The sequence below is a fragment of the Hippichthys cyanospilos genome, chromosome 13 (genome assembly GCF_059441005.1).
Source record: "Hippichthys cyanospilos isolate Australia breed blue-spotted pipefish chromosome 13, RoL_Hcya_1.0, whole genome shotgun sequence".
Taxonomy (NCBI): domain Eukaryota; kingdom Metazoa; phylum Chordata; class Actinopteri; order Syngnathiformes; family Syngnathidae; genus Hippichthys; species Hippichthys cyanospilos.
In genome coordinates this window covers 5,637,521-5,649,812 of record NC_142381.1, presented here as the reverse complement: position 1 = coordinate 5,649,812, position 12,292 = coordinate 5,637,521, and the positions used below count along the sequence as shown (strand labels likewise).

The window sequence follows — 12,292 nt, the reverse complement described above, 5'->3', positions numbered from 1 at the left end:
ATCACAGAGATGCAAAACAGCTTATTAGTGCCTTGCATAATCATCATACTTTGCTGATTTATACACTGCCTGCTGATTTATACACTGCCTTCTTCAAACACGCAAATACAGGTAAACACCTGGTGAAAGATCATTAAATAACTACAACAAATGCTGACGGCAGCCAGTGGCGGAATGCTGACTTTATGCTAAGTCAGCCCAGGCTCGCTCAACAGTATTCCACATTTATATTGTGTATTATTGTTTACTTCAGTGCTGTTATTGCCTAGTTTTTATTCTTTTATGTTTTTTTTTTCATGAGTTTTACCACACTGTATCAGATCTGTAACTTAATATCAGATACAGTTATAAAAATAAAAGTGGGCCCTTAAACCTGCAGTGTAAATCCAACTGAATTGTAAAATGGAACTATAGCATAATGTGCAAATTCAAATAATATATTTGAGTGTAACGCTGACCCTGCTATCCACTCTTTCTTTTGTCATTCTCACAGTTTGTGGAGACATCCACGGGCAGTTCTTTGACCTAATGAAACTGTTTGAAGTGGGAGGTTCTCCTGCCAATACGCGCTACCTCTTCCTAGGGGACTACGTGGACAGGGGCTATTTCAGCATTGAGGTAAGAACGCCATTACAATGGACTGAGGACATGAGCGGTACATTTTGCACCACATTTAATTGTGCTTTGTGAGTAGGCAAAACCTGAAAATTCTGTCTGATAAACCTGAGCATTCTGTTTTGTTCATTATTATCATATTTGTGCTTGATAATTCAGTTTGGTTTTTAGTATGTGTACAGCACTTTGGTCAGCTCTTTAAGCTTGTTTTTTTGAAAGTGCTTTATACATAAACTTTAACTTGACTTTATCCCTTTCGATTAAGGTCTCTTTTGAATGAAGACGTAAAAAATTGTAAATGATACTTATTTTTACTGTGACCTACTTGTATAAAAGCGGTTCCACGACAGTCCACTCGAGCTTGCTTTGATGAAGGCCTACAGAGACTGAAAGGTGTAGGCAATATTTTAATCAAGTGGCCATGTTAAATGAAAGTCTTTTATTCAGAATCAATTTGAGTTCCTCAATGTTGTGCTTTTTATAAGATCATTTGTTATATTTCCGGCTTATGTAACAGGAGCAGCATGTCTCAGTGGTAGAGTGGTTATGTTCCAACTGAGAGGTTATGGGTTCAATGCCTGACTATTGTGACCATGTTTGAGGTGTCCTTGACCAAGATACTGAACTTACAGTAGCTCCAGATGCTGAGTCATCAGTAGATGAATGAGTAGTCAGTGTGAAGTGCTTTGAGTACCGAATGTAAAGGTGAAAGTCTATTTACCAGAAAGGTGTGTTCAATGAGCGTCTGTATAATCCTAATAAAATGAAGGCCTGCAAATTTTGCAAGGGGGTCACCATAACACAACATAGTAAAAAGTTGCCTTCCATTGTTAAAAAAAAATCATAAACAAAGTGCCTGTGATTAATGCTATATTTACATCTTTCGTTTGCCATACATAAACAAGACAGCGTATTCAACATTCCCATACTGTATGATTTTGCTACCAAAAAATTGAAAATGAACGGATTGGCCATTTGTCTCTGATGCAACTGCATAAAGGTATCTCTGTGATCACAATGTCTGGCAAGTGAACCGTGATGAGATGAGTGTTATGTCATTGACAGAGAGCAATATTTAGTACACCTTTGTTACACTCGTCAAGGGCAGATGGAGCGATGTAGAGCAATTACGGTGCGGACCTCAGCTGGCATATGCAGTTTCTATTTTCTAGTATTTTATTTGCATTTGAAGTTCAGTGTAATTTGTGGTGTTTTTTGCTTACATTGATTTAGACATGTTACTTCAAACCTCACTCCGGCCTTCCTGTGTGGAGTTTGCATGTTCACCCCAAGCCTGTGTGGGTTCTGTCCGTGCACTCTGTCTTACTCCCACACTCCAAAATCACGCGATGGTTTTCAAGAGGAGTCAATCGAACAAAAGAAAACATCTACCGAGATAAACACACCTTTATACAGTATGTACATATAATGTCATTCATTTGCTTTTTTAGTGCGTGCTGTACTTGTGGTCACTGAAAATCCTCTACCCAAAGACACTCTTTCTTCTACGGGGAAACCATGAATGTAGACATCTGACGGAATATTTCACCTTCAAACAAGAATGTGAGTAATTCATTTGTTCCCTCTAAATGTATATATAAAATCTTTCTTCCTGTGTGTCATTGCCACTTATGTGGAGTGGTTTTTTTTTTTTTTTTCAATCAAGTACAGGGGTGGAGCTACATGGTGGCCAGCTGTGGCCGAGGCCACCTTTTAGGCCATCCCCACACAAGGGGACATGTTTTAATAACAGTGATTTTTCTGCCATTTTTACATGCATGCAGTATTCTTAGACCCCATTGACATCTACGTACCTTCTATTTATATTAACTGCATATTACATTTAAATTTTCAAAGACACAAATATTATATTTCATGAAACCTTGGCTGTGCATGCCAACCCAGTTACCCCTCACTGAGGTGTAGTGATGCTGGCCACCTTACAGAAAAAAAAATCTATACTCCTGGTCAAGTGGTATGTGCACTTCCATCCATTGCATTCCCCTCCCATAAAGGTCCCATCTTATGACATTAACATAATTATTGTGAAAAAGGTCATTAAATAGCAAAAACGCAGCATTTATTTTCATAGTACTGCACAACTGTACATTAAAATTGAACAATCAAAGCAAGCAATTATCAGAAACGATGCATTCATATTCTTCTTGGGGCCATTAACTGCTAAATGAAACATTTGCTGAGCTGACTCAATAAGATTGTGTCACATTGTTGAACCTTGAGGTGACAGAATTAAACAATAATGAGATATTGTAAATTTGCACCACGACTTCTCACTATGGCCAAGTGTTTAAGTAAGATGTGGGTGACATATTAGCTACTTTGTAACAGTATGGCTGAAATGCAGAATGACACGTTCACAAAAACATTTTGGGAAGTATGCAAACTATTCTTTTTATACTGGTACTTTAACTTGCCGCAAACTATTATTTTTTAATGTTCAGTCGCAGCTGTGGCACCTCACCAATAGTGGGCGCTAGGGTGTCAATGGGGGTGTTGACAACACAAAAGTTCATATGCTCCTAGCTCAGTCCTTCAGCCAATCATTTTTTTTTTTCATCTCATTCTTCCAACACTTTCCCACATGGTGTCTGTGCCTTCTATCTGACTTCGTTCTGCCTGTGAGGCTTGTCCGAGAGTGGGTGATTAATGGCGAATTAATTTGGCCCACAATGATTGGCTCTGGGACCTCCTCCTCTGTGTCTGATTGGCCAGGGAACGAGGAAGCTAATTTCCCCTGGTGCTCTGGGCGAATGGTGGTCGCCCTCAATTACCATCTGCTGCGTGTGTGTTTGTGTGTGTGTGTGAGAGAGAGAGAGAGAGAGAGAAAGAGAGCAAGAAGAAGAAAAAAGAGGAAAAGAGCTGACACCTGGCAGTAATGATCTCTTGTTATACACGAGGCGCAAGGATAACAATGACACTCCTGGCAGACACACTCATACACACACACACACACACACACACACACAAGTCTAGGCTCACACAAATGCTTCACTGTTCCAACACAAGCCTTGATAGTAGATCCCTCAACCCCTTTTTCTCCAGCTCCCCACAAATGTTGCCCTCAGTCCTTTCTGCTCTTTGTATCATTTCCAAACGTCTTTCTTCTACCTTCATGAAATTATTATCCTTTTATCCTTGCATCCAAAATCCCCTTTATTTCTTTTCTGAACGTTTTGTCACCTCTCCACTATTTTAATCCAGTGATGTTGTTTTTGTGTTGCGACGCATTGTCAGGGCTGTGTGTGAAATGTTCTTTTAAGATGTTGGATGTCATAAGCGATATTGTTGCCAAATCAAAAGAGGATTTGTTTTTAGAACAAAACAAAGTGCCTTGCAATGTCTCTGTGTTTCATGCTCCTATTTGGGTCAACTTTTTACACCCTCAAAAGAAAAATAAAGCGTTGAAAGCATATTTTGCACCCTTGCCATGATATGTGTGGTATTATTTATTTGCATCTGAGAATAAATGAACTCGTAATAAAAGACACGTGAGATTTACAGTGCAAATTTTGACGTCTTACTTTTGATCTCATTTCATACTTTTTGTTCGAGTCCAATGAGAAACACACTGCGTGACAAGCTGACCATTCAAAGCACATCTGAAATCCTTTTAACGTTTCTCTCAACTTGTGTCGCCAAATGTCTTGCAGGTAAGATTAAATATTCGGAGCAGGTGTACGACTCCTGCATGGAGGCATTTGATTGCTTGCCCCTAGCAGCCCTGATGAACCAGCAGTTTCTCTGCGTGCATGGGGGCCTGTCTCCAGAGATCCACACACTGGACGACATCAAAAAAGTACGAACGCCCACAATCTCCTTGCATCACTCTGACTTGTTTGCGTCTGTAGCATCAAATGTAGCCATTTTCAAACATTTCAAAAAAGAAAATAATGAACATGTGTATTTCTTTTGGTGCTTACCTTTATTGGGGTCACTTGGATCCTATGCTTGCTGGCTTTGTCCAAAAAGTATGATGCACATTTGCCAATTTCGATTGCGGGAGGAAGCTGCAACCATAAACAGAATATGTAAACCACACAGAAACAATATCAAAACAAATATATATAATAACAATATATCATTCTTTTTCTGTAAAATAAAACTGTTGAGTTAAACCATCAAACCTGACTCATCTTTGCATGCATTTATTCTTATTTATTCACATCTTCTCATAGAATATTTAAAGTTTGGAAACACCTTCTTACAAAAGACTATAAGAACATAATAATATTATATCCGCCCATCAGCAGTGTTTTGAGAAGAAATATTGTTTGAATTTGGCTTAGCAAAGAGTGTGAATTTTTTTGTTTTCTTTGACTCTCCTCCTAGTTTACTTGCAAAGTTAGCAGCATTCAACTGCCACAGAAAGTATATAGAACTGAGGTAACTGGGTGACTTTTGGTACCATACATTTTATAAAAATGGCACTTTTCATGTTAACAAGAATGCCACATAATCATTTTTTTTATTATTATTTCAATTCTGTTGTCAATCTGGATGTTTCATAGAGACCACTAAATAAAATATGACATGGTGAATAAAATACAAGAAACAAACTCCACACATGAGCCTGGAGATATTGAGAGAACACACACTTCCTCATCTATTGGCAGTGTTTCCATGGTGAATCTGCTGGTGTGACATCCTTTAGTTCCTGTGTGATGGGGGTTGCCATGGAAACGATATTTGTGTATGTGTGGTGTGTTTGCTTTTCTTTCTTATGATATATGTATATGAGATTTGCTGATATGTTTGATTTTGTGGGGGGAGGTGCAACACGTGTATTCCTAACACCTTTCATATGTGGAAGACTTATGTTATCGTGTTTTTGTGCGTCCTAGTTGGACCGATTCAAGGAGCCTCCGGCATTTGGGCCCATGTGTGACTTGTTGTGGGCAGACCCACTTGAAGATTTTGGCAATGAGAAGACACAAGAGTACTTTGGACACAACACAGTCCGAGGCTGCTCCTATTTCTATAGGTAAAACCAAATGACCCCGCCGCAGCCCGCGTTGTCCAAATTCCAACCGAGTTCTATGCTTTCGCTGTGATTCAACCTGATTGCCAACCGGTCCTTCGAATTTTTAAAATCATGATTAATATAAGTAACAAATCAAAACTATTGGTTTGAGGCAATATAGTGACAAGAGAAGAATTCCTCCTATGATCCAAGATCCAATAACCATCACTAGGATTAGCAGTCGAGACACAAATCTTGGCCAGTTGTCACACACAGACACGCGGCTATGAGATTAAACACATAAACACAGCCCGCTCACAAATACATGCAACACTGTTCTGTTTCGGCATGAAACGATATCCAACAATCCCAAGGGAAGCTGCACGGTTCTGTTGCTATGACGACTGACTACCCCTGCCAGATACAGAGTGATATTAAGATACAGTGAAAGAGGGAAAGCAACATAGGAAAAAGCATGATGGTGTTGGTTTTGATGAAGGAGATAAAAGATGCACATAAAACTCTCAAAACTAAGAAATGTAACCAGAAAAACTGGATTTTTAAGAGCGTTTGCACAGTCTGTATAACTGGTCTTTACAGCAGGTATTACATGTTACGCTATTGTCTTGGCTTTTATTTCAGATTGACTGACTTCTCTTTTTCCCTATTCCAGTTACCCGGCAGTGTGTGAGTTTTTACAGACCAACAACTTGCTTTCCATCATCCGAGCACATGAAGCACAGGATGCTGGGTAAGCCGACTGTAGAATGTGCGGTTCAGCATTTGATTTCAGTTAAAAAGCTAAATGCACCGGGACATTTTCTTCTTTTGACCACCAAAAGAATGCTGGACAGTGTAAAAATTTCTAGGCCACTTTTTGATATGTTGTTGGTGGATGACTAACAGATAGGCTGTTTCTTTAGAACTCTAGACAGTTTCCTTTAGGCCTTACATTAAAAATGTGGTTTCACATTTACGTCTCAGCATATTTGACATTTTATTACTGTCACATCCCAATATGTGCAAATAACAAGTCTATACACTCTAAAGGTCGGGTCAAAAATAACTGAATTTGAAGTCAAAAAAGGGCTGACCCAATATTTGGGCAAACTTGACCTGACCTTATATCTTTTATACAGTACAACACAATTTCACAGTTGTTTTAAGCAAAACAACGTCAGAAAGTTGTGTCGAACTGACCCAAATAATGGCTCAGTCCTTTTTTGACGTATAATTGGGTTATTTTTTTCCTGTAACTTTAATCAAGTTTTCTCTTTGCCATTGCTGGTACTGTTTGTGGTGGGTGGCATCATACACAAAAGAAGGCCAATAATTAACCCCTTAAATGAGGCGTGGGGCTCCTACATGTATTGAATTTGCATTTGGTCTATAAAAATCATGCACTCGGAAAAAAAACTGCATCAAAGTTGACTCAATTTTGTGTCAAAAATGAGCAAACCCAATATTTGGGACTATTTGGTCCAAGTTGTTTGATTTTTGTATGAAATAACCCAGTACAACAATTACACAATAAAACAAGTATCAACATTTTAAGCCATAAAGGGCGAATTTAACCAGTCTTACCTTATTCACATGTGAGGGTTTATTTAAAATGGACTCAACAGCTATCCTGATATAAAACAGAGACATCCAAAGTCATGTGGGGTTTACCCCCTTCATTGAGAAAAATCTCTCTGACCCGTAACCCCCCCCACCCCCCACCCACCGCATCTGTTATCTGAGGAAAAATCCTTTCAATGTAATGCAGCAATTAAGGGAGCACTGTTCTGTTTGTTGCTGTTGTACTTTCTGTCCAGTTTGGTGAAGCCACTAGTAACATTTTATCAACTGCCTAGTTGTGTTGTTTCTTTCATTTGTGCGTCATACACTTTCATAGGGATACGGATCAATGTCATGCATGAAATTACAATTTTAGAGACAACATTCTTCCTTCCTTGACTCTGTAAAAATTTCATTACAGGTATCGTATGTACAGAAAAAGTCAAACAACAGGTTTCCCTTCACTCATCACCATTTTCTCTGCTCCAAACTACTTGGATGTCTACAATAACAAAGGTACATTTCAAATGAATACAAATGCACAACTCATCTACTGTGCAATACATCAGAAAACTCTTTACGTTGCTTCACTTTTTTTTCTAATTTTTATTGTTACGTAGGGAGGCAATAAAAAAAAAATATGAAAACAGGAATCAGATTATCAGATATATTGTGTGTATACATGTGTCTGTATTTGCGTTTCCAGCTGCGGTTCTAAAATATGAGAACAACGTAATGAACATCCGTCAGTTCAACTGCTCTCCTCATCCGTACTGGTTGCCGAACTTTATGGATGTCTTCACCTGGTCTCTGCCTTTTGTGGGGGAAAAGGGTATCACACTTGCACACGTACAGTATAATGATGCACATTTATCAAACGCATATACACCACTCCACATTTTTGGGTCCTTAATAGAGGTCTAGTTATTATTCATTCCGAAACTAATATCTTTGAAATTCTCCTGTATACATGCACACTTAAAAAGCAACGATTCATTCCATTATATTGTTCTCAATTCACTTCATAACACATAGCTATTATCTCAGCTTAAAAAGTGGCCAACCTCGACTTAGAGGATTAAAGACTGGTGGGTGCACAGAGCACAGTTGGATTTGTCCTTCACTAGGTGCTTGGTTATGGCTTTGTATTCCCTGTTTGAAGTGTTAGAGGTTTGGGTGATCATCCGAAAAAAATATATGCTTCCATTGTATATGTCAAACATAGATTGTGCCTAAAAATACAAAGGAATTCTGTAAAGCTTTAGCATTACTGTAGCTCAAAAAATATCTACATTGTTTGGATGATGCAGGAAAAAAAGGGTCAGTCATTGCTATGGTGACTGTATGTCACTTTTTTGAATTATCTACAATATTAATAGAGCAGTCAGGACACTTCTCATTCTGTGCTAGCATTAGCGTCACTGCTAACACAACTCAACTTTCTTACAACTTCAGGCAAGCTAAAAGATCGGATAATGCTGTGAAATTAATTATTTACAATTTTATTTCAATTGTACTTTTCAAAAAGGGTTACACAGTCCTATATAATCCACAATAAACAATTTACAACAATTTGAAAAGACTAATAAAAAAGAAACTAATGTGTAACAAAAATATACACACTTCAAATAACCAGTAGAAACAGCCATTAACTTCAAACCAGGCAATGAAAGAAAGGTATTTAGAAGCGTTTGAAAAGAAAACGATGATGTAACTTGTCTGAGTTTGCAGGGCAAATGAAATCCATAGACTCAAATCTCACAGGCGGTATCTACTGTATAGATTGCAGATGTGTTCTATTAGTGCTCAGCGCAAACATGATTCACTATTGACGAGGCTTCTTTAGCTTTTACCCCAAAATTATGAATTATTAATGAAATACTAAGATCCCATTTGAAAAGGTTGAGTGGGCACACTGAGATGGATGGTTCTACACATGCCAGAAAACCATTTCGGCCACAAGCTTTTACAATTTTCCCAGGCCACCGTTCATAAAATGGACAAAATCATTTCACGTTGTCATTTTGCAGTGAGCCGAGTATTTTTTTATTTTTTTTTTAGTGACAGAGATGCTGGTCAATGTCCTGAGTATCTGCTCAGATGACGAACTCATGAATGATGGCGATGAGATCTTTGATGGTAAGAACTCAATCTCGCCACCAAGGACATTTGATTCAGTTGAACATTCCTGAATACTTAGCACACGGTTCAGAATCCATATTAAATTTAAGTTTATCTTGTAAAGAGTAACGACATGCTGTTTGTCTCTTTTATAGCAAGCGCAGCTGCAGCCAGGAAGGAGGTTATTAAGAACAAAATCCGCGCCATCGGAAAAATGGCTAAAATGTTTTCAGTTCTACGGTGAGTTCATGTAAGAAGATATACGGTAATGTATATCTGTCGCAATTTGTCGCATATGTACAGTAGGTATTTATACAGTTGTCCTATTAACTGAAATGAAAAAATGAACACCTTATATAATGTAGTACAGTTGTCGGAACTTCAGTCTGTGAAACCTCAGCCAAAGGAAGTGCCAGCATCTTTATCCGTCCAACTGTACTGCTTTACTGTCAAAAGTACTGTGGCAGTAAAGTGGCCTCATACTTTTATCGTGCTGTTGCATTGTGAAATGAGCCATTTAACAGCAAAAAGAGGAGTGCTTCTAAGCTTCAGCTCTCTCTCTCTCTCTCTCACCGCAGGGAGGAGAGTGAGAACGTGTTGACCCTGAAGGGATTGACTCCTACAGGTATGCTGCCAAGCGGAGTGCTCTCAGGGGGCAAACAGACTCTGCAGAGCGGTGAGTTGTTGCAAACACACACTTTAATACTTGACCGTCAAACCTAGCCCAGAATTGATAAATAAAAATACACTGATAAGCACAGATACACATCAAGCGTCGGAGCACACTGAGGGCCTTTTTTTTTTTTCTTCAACCGCTGTTTATCTCCTGTCATCCCCCTGGCCTGCGGACTCATTCCCTCTCTCCACTTCACTTCACCGGCGCTGAGGATACTAACAGACGGCTGGTTGTACATGTGTGGGTGTGAGTGTGAGACAGAGGGCGGAGGATAGCAGTGAAGAGGAGAGAAAGGGATAGTGTGTGAGTGAGCCAAAGCTAGCGCTAACACCCCAGGTGCCTTCTAACCTGCCTCGGCCTCAGTGTTGCTCTGCAGGCCTCACGTGGACTCAACCTGAAACATGCTTGACACATATTTACAACAGGGGGGCTGTATTTTCCATAAGCTTCCATGAGCCACAAACGCTGTCATATCCAGAGACGTGTACTGCACAGAAGCATGTTTCAGCCTTCACTCGTTTTTTTTTTCCTCCTCCGTCTCCTCCCTTTGCTCTCGGAATCTGTCTTTCTTCCTGTCCCCTCTTTCTCTTCTTACCTGTCTGACCATCATTCAGCTACCATTGAGGCCATAGAAGCCATCGAGACAGTTAAGGATGCTGAAGGTAAAGCCACTCATATCACTGTGCGTGTGTGTGCGCGTTTGTGGGGGTTAGCAGCATGGCTCTGCTCTTTGCCACCCATGCTCACTTGATCAGTTTGCTTACCCATGATGCACAAAGCTTTTCTAACTGCATTCGCTCTCAAAAACAGTGGAATACCACAGCTTGCTGGTCACCACATTGAAACACATTCTTTTACGGACATACATAGTCTTCATTTGCTTTTTTCTTGGTTGAACAACCAGCAACTACATTTTTTTTCTCTCCCACCACACACGTTCACCTTTTAAGGCCAACAATTTCTAAAATAACACATGCATACACAAATGTCAGAGAAGCAGGGCTGTGGGTGGAAGTGAACATTGGTTAGGGAAGATGAGGTGAGTTTGACCTCTTGTCTACTGCCATTCTATTTTTTTTTAAATACTGTCTTATAGATACTGTTTAAGGTGACCATGTAATCAATCAGTTTCTTTCTGTGAGCCACATGTGATGGTGGGGAAATAAATAGTTGTCACATGTAGAAAACAGATTATGATTTGACTCCACCAAAAATATAATCATGGCCCTATCTATCTATCTATCTATCTATCTATCTATCTATCTATCTATCTATCTATCTATACTGTACAAATATAATTTAATTTTTTTGAACCACTTTTCTGCATGGTCACTGCCCAATGACAACTTTTTATTTTAAATCATGTGAAATCACTGCTAAATAATTGATGAATATGTTTGACTATATTGGATTTAGCACGAGTATGACTAATGGCTACTAATTTGCTTGACCAAGTCTCGTCAGTGAATATGGCTTAAAACAGTTTGAACACACACACACACATGTTGAATGAGAATAATTCATTATGAAAATATATATTTTTAATCATCATTGAAAATAAATGAAATCAAAATCTAACACTCATAGTTCTTATCAGGCAGTAACGAGATGCATTAGAAAATCTCTGTCACTCTTCACTTTAGATTGCATGCATACTCAATGCAGACCTTTGAAAATGCAATCATAATAAAAAGAATAAAAATGAAAACAGATTGACATCATGGTACCTGTATTTAATGTGTAAGTATTTTGTGTATAGAGGCTTTGTGATTATTAAGTGCACGCTTTAATGAATTGTAATGTTTCAGTGAGTACAAACTCTTGTTCCAAAATCTCTGACGTGTGGAAAGCAAGATTTTGCATATCAATGATCACATGTGGACTTAAAAGCATGGGACATGTTTGCAATGTTGAGATCTGATGCAAGTACAAAAGCCAGGATTTCAAAACATTATCCAACAGTTCAACCAAGATATCACAGTAAGGGCGAAAGAAAATATTTTCAATTCCACAACAAAATTGTGGACGCGTCAACTTTTGAGTTGAACGCATTCAAAAATCCTTGCCCACACTGCCTCTTTGGAAACTGGATTTGTATATTAAGTCGATTTTGTCTGTGGTTTATCTCAACTACAACCCATAATTTGTTCAAACAAATAAATTATGGGATTTCTTGTACTGTGTTTTGTTCTGTGATGTAAATAGGCTCCTTAGCCTAGTGTTAGATGTGCGATGTAGAGGAGAATATTTGTAAGTGGCAGCATGTTTGGAAAATGTAGTAGCAGTCTTAAAAGTGGTGCTTTCAGTGGGAGTATCTGTCGCCATGTATGTTGTTTTTT

The 12,292-nt window shown here is 38.7% G+C and overlaps 1 protein-coding gene and 1 long non-coding RNA gene across 8 annotated transcripts in view; one reads left to right on the top strand and one right to left on the bottom strand.

Moving 5' to 3' along the window:
- LOC148413592 (uncharacterized) overlaps positions 1–12,292 on the bottom strand; it is a 38,483-nt gene that overhangs the window by 14,917 nt on the left and 11,274 nt on the right. The window contains exon 2 of the long non-coding RNA XR_015867583.1: positions 4,557–4,643. This is a non-coding gene — a long non-coding RNA (uncharacterized LOC148413592). The remainder of the gene's footprint in view (positions 1–4,556; positions 4,644–12,292) is intronic.
- LOC148413593 (protein phosphatase 3 catalytic subunit alpha-like) overlaps positions 1–12,292 on the top strand; it is a 28,473-nt gene that overhangs the window by 12,815 nt on the left and 3,366 nt on the right. For 6 of the 7 annotated variants that reach the window (XM_088431112.1, XM_088431110.1, XM_088431109.1 and 3 more), the window contains 11 exons: positions 494–618; positions 2,067–2,178; positions 4,287–4,432; positions 5,478–5,617; positions 6,270–6,347; positions 7,578–7,672; positions 7,863–7,988; positions 9,218–9,295; positions 9,433–9,517; positions 9,856–9,953; positions 10,568–10,615. In XM_088431112.1, the coding sequence (XP_088287238.1) occupies positions 494–618; positions 2,067–2,178; positions 4,287–4,432; positions 5,478–5,617; positions 6,270–6,347; positions 7,578–7,672; positions 7,863–7,988; positions 9,218–9,295; positions 9,433–9,517; positions 9,856–9,953; positions 10,568–10,615 (1,131 nt within the window). The remainder of the gene's footprint in view (positions 1–493; positions 619–2,066; positions 2,179–4,286; positions 4,433–5,477; positions 5,618–6,269; positions 6,348–7,577; positions 7,673–7,862; positions 7,989–9,217; positions 9,296–9,432; positions 9,518–9,855; positions 9,954–10,567; positions 10,616–12,292) is intronic. The other variant, XM_088431113.1, reaches the window with a different exon arrangement.